This window comes from Thalassophryne amazonica, chromosome 1 (assembly GCF_902500255.1).
Source record: "Thalassophryne amazonica chromosome 1, fThaAma1.1, whole genome shotgun sequence".
In the NCBI taxonomy this organism is placed as follows: domain Eukaryota; kingdom Metazoa; phylum Chordata; class Actinopteri; order Batrachoidiformes; family Batrachoididae; genus Thalassophryne; species Thalassophryne amazonica.
In genome coordinates, this window is record NC_047103.1 from 134,628,638 (window position 1) to 134,637,152 (window position 8,515).

At 43.1% G+C, this 8,515-nt stretch overlaps 1 protein-coding gene across 1 annotated transcript; it reads right to left on the reverse strand.

The window, feature by feature from the left end:
• Positions 1 to 2,196: 2,196 nt before the first annotated feature.
• Positions 2,197 to 8,167, reverse strand: LOC117515198. The gene is made up of 6 exons (XM_034175707.1): positions 7,954 to 8,167; positions 6,449 to 6,775; positions 3,151 to 3,186; positions 2,885 to 3,013; positions 2,749 to 2,783; positions 2,197 to 2,664 (listed from the first exon to the last, which is right to left on the reverse strand). The coding sequence occupies exons 1-6, from the start codon at positions 8,165 to 8,167 to the stop codon at positions 2,308 to 2,310; spliced, it is 1,098 nt and encodes a 365-aa protein (XP_034031598.1). The 3' UTR covers positions 2,197 to 2,307.
• Between the last annotated feature and the right edge of the window lie 348 nt (positions 8,168 to 8,515).

The following is an 8,515-nucleotide window of genomic DNA, read 5'->3' on the forward strand; positions in this document are numbered from 1 at the left end:
TATAAAAACACCGCATTTATCATGCGAGCAATACAAATATGATCTGTCTGTTCCTCTGGTGATGCCAGACATACAGTCATGATCTGGTGGTCTGTTTCAACCTGGGGGGCAGCCTGTCAATAGGCTGCAGAGTGCGCGTGCTCGCTCCCTGCAGCCCGTCGCCACAGTGATATACTGTATGTTTTTATTTATGTCCACATAAGGGCAGCAAGCAGACACACATGCATCACAGTGGGCAATTGTTAGTTCATGTCTGTCCAAACACAGTACCTGTTGTCCATCTGAGATGCCCAGATCCACAGATCTCCACAGCTGCTTCTGTCCGCTGCTACACGTTCTGTCAGTTCAGCGCACACATCAAAGCCACACTTGTGGGGTACTTAGACAAATTTCACCTCCAGCACGACAATGACTGTGAAGCAGCAGGACCTTCGTGGCCGGGACGGCGGTGGGGATCAAACCCATGCGGCTCGCTCAAAAGACCGTTCCTCTACCAGGTCAGCCAAAGGGGAACTCCCCATTAGCCAAGCTAGCGGGAACGTCTTTTCAATTGGGACCCGGGACTTTCATCCCGCTACACATCTCCCCACAATTTTTGACTTCGTCCCGAAGTCACAGGTACAAACCCACATCCTGTTCGTGACGCCAGATTGAAGCAGCAGGACCTTCGTGGCTGGGACGACGGTGGGGATCAAACCCACGCGGCTCACACAAAAGACCGTTCCTCTACCAGGTCAGCCAAAGGGGAACTCCCCGTTAGCCAAGCTAGCGGGAATGTCTTTTCAATTGGGACCCGGGACTTTCATCCCGCTACAATTGTCTGCAGAATGTTGTTGTGTCAATGCTGCAAATGCCCACACATTTTCTAAGTGCCATGCGAGCAGTGTTAGATGTTTGTGCATGTCACCTGGAATTTGGCCAACACCTGCCGTGAAAGGGTTCAATGGGCTCTCGCAGCGCACACTCTGTCTTTCAGCCACTGGTTTGTGCAAATAGTTGTAGCAACAGGTGTAAGAGGCGTTTGAGGCAGGGACGATTCTCCACGTTTTGCACACGATTCCTGCTTCATGCGCACTTCAACCAAACTTCGCACTATATGTGAAGGGGCTCTAATATTTGTCATATATTTTGTAAAAATTTGCAAGAAATAAATATTTATAAATGTAAAAAATAAGTTTTTGTAACCAGGGAACACCTCTATGGTGATTTACAAGACAGCTTATGGATGTTAGCGTGCATGCCCTGACTACACGCATCACGTGAGGGTCAAAGGCACGCGCATGTCCTCCTGCAATCAGCATTAAAAGGAAAATAAAATAATCATTAAGCTCCCCCCTGGTAAATATGTTTTTCATTAAAATGAGCTGTAATTTAGCAATATGTTTAAAAAATAACCGATATAATAATGTATGGATTTCAGTAGGAACTAAATTTTGTAGGAACTACATTTGAAAGGCCGTATAACGTTAGGCAAAGTCCCCTTCCTCATTATGTCACTATGAATTAGATTAGAAAATAGAAAATCTGATTCTTAATCTTTACATTGAGTTTTTTTGTCTTCAATGGGATGTTTCGCAGTGGTTTCTGAGCACTTTAACTCCAAAATGGTTCCTGAGACACCAGGGACCATGTTATCATGGACAAATGTCAAAAAAGGAATGTCTGGTGACTTTAAAGACAAATGCTGAATTGGAGCAAAGAGAAACTTTAAGTGTCAGAGGAACTGAAGAGAGAAATCTGCTCTCTGGCCTCAGTCATTCCTGAGATACTGTCATTGTATCAAAGTCAAGGGTCAAAACAGAAGTTCCTGTTCATTTTGAGGACAAATGCTAAATTGGAACACAAACATGGAGACTCTACTTTAAGACAAAAATCTGTTCTCTTGCCTCTGTGACAAATAAGATTGTTGCTTTTAGCTGTTACCATGGAATCACTGCCAATGCAGACAACATGTCTCATTAGAAAAGGATAAAAATGAATATCTTTCAAATACGTTGAGAGCAGAATCAAGCCCCTTCACACATCATGTGAATTTGGTCGAATTGCACATAAAGTGTGCATGAAGCAGAAATTGTATGCAAAACATGTAATTTCGTAGCTGCTTCCAACGCCTTGTTGAATGGTATGTTCCAGCTTTCACCTCATGAAATATTCAATGAACTCATAAACATTCATTATTTGTATAATGGAGTCATGTCACACAAATGAACAGATTAAATCTGATGAACTATATGTTTTTGTTTGTTGTTTATGATGGTAACTGTGCTTGAGTTTGACACCGTCGGTCTATCTGGATGCGATGAAGCGTCACGACACACGGATGGCCGCGTACTCTGAAGTCTCCTCCCGTGGCTTTCTCGGCCGAGCGGCAGCTCCGGGTAGAATCTGATGATTGAGAGCAGCATACACAATAGACCTCCCTTCTTCCTCCCCCATATCCCTCATCCTTTGTCCTCCCTCTGTGTTGCTTTTGCACACATTCTTGTTGTCATGGGGTCGTGAGGGTGACATCTTTTTCCGGGTAGATTGGCGAGCTGGTACGCTATAAATGACAGGCTCAGGAACTATGCTGGGTAGGGCATGGTGGGAGGAGGGGCTTGCTCTTTGGGGAGCTTGGACACTGAGATGTGGGGAGGCTTGCTCACACATTGGTATGCCCATGTACTGGAATCATAACAATAAAGTTTGTATCAGACTTTTGTAGCAATAAAGTGTGACTCGTGCTGCTGCGTGTTTGCACTGTAATACCTGATTGTCAGGTGCCACCTCTTTCTGCCACTTCCCTGCAAGATGGGCATTGTGTTTATGATCACAGGGCATATTTATTTAGCAGCAATTTGTGGTGGAAAAATTACCTCTCAAATGCTATAAAATTAGCACTCACCTTTACAGCCTCGCATTGCTATGACAGACGTAACGATCACGATGGTGACGAATACCAAAATGGCAGCAGCACAGTACAAGTACATCCAGAAAAAATCTTTGGCAGGAGCATCTGGACTTCGTGTGGCATCTACAAGGAGAAGAGAATTCTATCATGAATTCAGCATATCTGTGTGCAACAATTGTGTCTGAAGAACAGCCTAACAATTGTTTTTATTTCCAATCTCAGACTGTTTTAAACTACAGAAACAAACTATATTTTCTTACCAGGTGTACCCGGTGTTGGGATTGGATTTCTGTGATCTGAAAAACAAGTCAGGTGTTTCCTTCAAGTCATTTATTTTTATGATTATTATTATTTTGTTAATTGTGCTTTATACAATGAAATATGTTTGGGGGTTGTGCAGCTGGATGTTTTCCTGATATAAGCAAAATTTTGATTTGCCATTTTTGTAAATTTGCTGAAAATGTATCTGCAACGGTCGACATGGTGGGATAGTGGCTGGCACTGCTGCCTCACAACAGGAAGTTCCTGGGATTGCTTCCCGCCTGGTTCTTTCTGTGTGGAGTTTGCGTGTTTTCATCATATTTACATGGGTTTCCTCCCACTTAATATGCAGGTTAGGTGAATTGGTGAATATAAATTGAACGTAGGTTTGAGTGTGTGTTTGTCCATCTGTATGTGGCCCTGCTGTCTAGGGTGTACTCTTCCTCATCTTGTGGCTGGTGGGATAGGCTCCAGCTACCCTCTGACCTTTAATTGGATTAAGTGGGTACAGAAAATGGATGGGTGGGTGTCTACACTGACAGTTTTAGGCCAAGAAGGACAAGTTAATTTTTTTGCAATTCAAATAATTTTCAAGGAGCATGATGTGATCATTGCCGTTTGGCTCCCCAGTCCCCATACAGGTGCAAGTCAAGTCTTGGAGTATTGGTTCCTAGTTCCTGGAACCTGGATGGTAACCACTCAGGCAAACTGACAGGTTCTTGGTTTATGGGTTGTTTTGTGCTCCATCTGTCTCTTGCTCTGCCTCTGCTCTATCTTTCTGCTTGGGTTTTCTCTGTCCTGTTGTTTCTCGTCTTTCTCTCCTGGTTCTTTGGTGGGTGTCTCCCTCTGTCTGGCCACACCACTGTTCTGGGAGGTTCTCCACACACCTGTTCTGAGTTTGCAGTTAATCACCTGGGTGCTTTATAAGCCTCACAGTTTGTCTCTGTCCTTCGCCAGATCGATGCGCCTTGTGCCTTCCTTCCAGCTCAGTTCTTGTTCTCTTGCCTTGCTTTGTTTGCCTCATCGGTTTTTGACTACCTGCCTGTGTACAAGGTCTGTCCGAAAAGTAACAGACCTTTTTATTTTTTTCAAAAACTATATGGATTTGAATCATGTGCACTTGCATCAGCCAAGCTTGAACCTTCGTGCGCATGCGTGAGTTTTTTCACGCCTGTCGGTTGCGTCATTCGCTTGTGGGTAGGCTTTGAGTGAGCACTGGTCCAGCCCCCTCGTCGGATTTTCATTGTCAGGGAAATGGCTGAGCGACTGCCGCTTTGCTCCATGAAAATTTTTTAAGAAACTGTGTGAGACAGCCAGGTGGAAACCATTCGCAAAATTCAGATGGCTTTCGGTGAAGATTCTATCTGCGTCACACAGATTAAGGACCATTACAACCGGATTAAAGACGGCCCACACCGGCGGAGGGCATGCTGTGCTCCGAGCGGCCATCGACAGGCTGAAACGACCAGATCATTTCCAAAGTGAAGGCTGTGTTGATCCGGCATGTCGTGTGACTACCAGAGAAATCACAGAAAATGTGGACATCAGCACTTTTGCGGCACATTCCACTGTTACAGGAGATTTTGTAATGAAAGACGTGCAGAGGAATTCGCGCGTCGGGACGGAGCCGCTCATGGCGCACAACAAACACCTCCGTGTTGGAAGTCTCACAGGACAAGTTGTGACATGCCCAGCTGTTACACAATTTCTTGGATATTCACTCGACTGAAAAGCCACCGAAAGCCGTCTGAATCTTCTGAATGGTTTCCAATAATTAAGTTAATGTAACTCAAACTTTGAAAAAAGTTATAGTCACTCATTTCCATTAATTAAACTAACTCAAAAATGAACTGTTGTCATAACAACTCAGTTCCTTTAAGTGCATGTAAGGTTTTGGGGCATTTAAGTGTTGGTGATGTGTTTCCAGTGCATTCCATGAACTCATTTTAATTGAGTTTATGTAACAGAGGCCAGCAGGTGTCGCGGTGCATATGCCGTTAATAAACCTCACTCCCAACAGCTCAAAAGAATTCTCTGGTCACAAGGCCAGAGTCCTGGTTTTTAGCCTTCTGGTTAGACAGTCCGACTTCCATGCTGGAGATCGTGAGTTCACATCCCGAGGAGAGGGAATTGGCAGAGTCATAACAACACAATGCAGAGTCAACAAGTAAACCAAACAATGCATCAAAAAATCTAATTCAAATGTATGCAAATTTTTTTTAGGGAGAAATTTGTCAATTTTTTATTGAAACTAGATTTACATAAGTTTACTTAAATATAAATTGTTAAGTTACTAAAACTTTAACAATTAAATTTTTTAAAATTATTTTATTTAAGTTGGCAAACTCAAATGGTTTAAGGCAATCGGTTTCTTCAAATGGTTTGAGTTCAACTAACTCAATGAGTTTTACAGTGTGTCTTAACGTGAGCACTGCATAAACTGTGAATCTACCTGACTTAAAACCAAAAGCACAATATTTGATATTAAACCGGCGGCATGGTGACTTAGTGGTTAGCTCTGATGACCGTTTGGATAAGCTCCGGCACCCCCGCCCCCCGTAACCCTTAATTGGAGTAATTGGGTATAGAAAATGGATGGATATTAAACCACCGACCTACGGTCTGCACTCAAGTTATCTTCTCTCTTTTTCAGTGGGGATTTCTACTTGAATTAACAGGGACTCAAAGCAAATATTTTGAATTAATGTCAATTATGCTTGCTTTTTCAGCAATAATTTAACTGTGAGCTGTTGAATGTTAAGGGTCCCCTTACACAAGAGCATGAATGCTGTACGAATCACATGAATTTGAAAAACAAACAGAATTCGAGGTGCAGTCATGCAAGACCGACATTCTTATAGCCGTGTACAAATACCCAAAATGTGGTATGAAGCCAGCACGAATGACTTGCACAATTAGGAATGCAGCAGCACCCGAGTCCAGGTCGACCACCCAGAGTGCAAGTCGAATGCGGACATGAACTTTCCCCCATGAAAAAAATAACAACAGAATAAAATAGAAAAGACAAAGAATTAAAGCAACACAGCACGAAACAACACAATGCCGGCACCCGAGATCTGGGTGGGAAGCAACTGGGGAGGAGGAGAGCTGCATGGCAGGCTGAGCACCGCTCTTCTGCACAAGGCATTCTAGTGCAGTTCGAATGTGGCACAACTTGCACAAATGTCTTTGGAATATCAATTCATATGGAATTTGTACAATTCGTGCTCAAGTGTGATGGGGGTATAACAGAAATTCATAGTTAGTTCAGAGTACTCCAAATGTTGGTATACTTACCGCTGATAGATAGGTTGATGGCATGACTAATTTGGCCTTGAGCTTGACATTGATACAGTGCAGAATCATTCCTGAGTATGTTTTGGAAGACCAAATATGATTTCCCTTCAGTATGATTTAACGTTTCCCACTCTTTTTTGATGTGAGGATTTCTGTTGAAATCGACAGGAACAAAAGTTTTTTCTCCGAATTTAAACCAGGATACATTTGGTGGTGAACTGCTGCAGAAAACAACTGAGCAGGTAATCTTCAGGTTTCCTCCAATCACAACCTCATAAACTGTGTCGCGTTGTACTTTAATCAATGATTCACATTCAGAGTTGCCACCTGCAAAAGAAAAATAAAATGTTCAGATGAAAAAAAGGTTTATTTTTATTTGATAATTGATTCAGTGCTAAAATTAAGGAAATAAATGTGAGTGACTTCAGCTGTTGAAAAAGTATCAGAGTTAAGCAAGACAATGGAAGAGAAGAGCAGTAAATCCTCACACCTGGGAAGTTATATTTAATATAAGATAAGATCTATTTATTTAACCCAAAAGAAATTATTTTGCCAGAGTACCAAAACAGTAAACAGTGAACAATGTTTTTTTTTTTTTTTACAATAAGTACAACAAATTTATATGAAATGACTGGAAGACATTTGCACAAGATGTTCGATAATACAAGTATTGCACGTAACTCTGACTAACTGAATAACTCTGTTCATTATATATTCCTCCTGCAGAAGGGAGAGGAATTCTACAGATTGCAGATTGCCACAGGTAGAAAAGACTTCCTGTGGCATTCTGTGGTGCACCCTGTGGTCTCAGTCAATGATGCTGAGCAGTTTCCTCAACATCCTCCTCTCTGACACCTCCACCACAGGCTCTAGCTCAACCCCCAGGACAGAGCCAGCGCTCCTGATGAGCTTGTTGAGTCTGTTTGTCTCAGCTGCCTTCAGCCTGCTGATCCAGCACACTACAGCATGGAAGATGACGCTGGGGACCACAGAGTGATAAAACATCTGCAACAAGTTTCTGCAGACATTGAAAGACTGGAGGCTTCTGAGGAGGCACAGTCGGCTCTGACCTTTCTTATGCACAGCATCTGTGTTTACAGTCCAGTCCAGTTTGTTGTCTATGTGGACACCCAGGTACTTGCAGTAGTCCACAATATCCACCTCAGTTCCATTGATGGTAACTGGGTTCGGACAGGTCTTCCATCTTGTGAGGTCCACCACCAGCTCCTTTGTCTTAAATACGTTGAGCTGCAGGTAGTTGAGTCCACACCACTCTACAACCTGTCCACCACACTCCTGTACTCAGCCTCCTAGCCACTGCTGATGCAGCCCACAAAGGCAGAGTTATCCAAAACCTTCTGCAGGTGGCAGGACTGTGACCAGAACCTGAAGTCTGAGGTGTAGAGTGTGAACAGGAAGGGAGACAGCAAGGACCCCTGTGCTGCTCTTGATGGTGTCGGATGTTATGTTCCGAAGCCTGACATACTGTGGGCAGCCTATGATACCGTTGGTAATCCAGGCCACCAGTGGAGCCTCCACCTTCATGTCATGTACCTTATCGCTGAGCAAGTCAAGCCAGATGATGTTGAATGCACTGAAGAAGTCAAAGAATATGAGTTTCACAGTGCTGCCTGCCTCCTCCAGGTGAGAGTAAAGCCACTTTGACACGTGCCCAAATTTGATCCCTGCACTGCTGCAGAATTCATCATGCCACTGCATCCTGCTTTGTCCTGCTGGATGCCACTCTTTGTCCTGTTTGACACCAGATTATATCAAATAATAATTTTATAGCTGATGACGCATTTGCTCTCAGAACTTGGCTGATAAAACCATCTCTCATCGCTCCCAGAATCACAGAGAAATTATCTGCAGCTGCAGCTTCTCTCATGCATATTGTGCAGTGGAGAACGCATTTGGAATTGTGTCAAAGGTAATTATTTATAATATTTGTATTGTAAAAGATTGGTAAAACAGTTCCATTGGTATTCGCATTCGCAATTTCAATTTAATCGGCTTATAAAGTGCCAAATCACAACAAAATCTAAATATACTAAAACAAATACATCA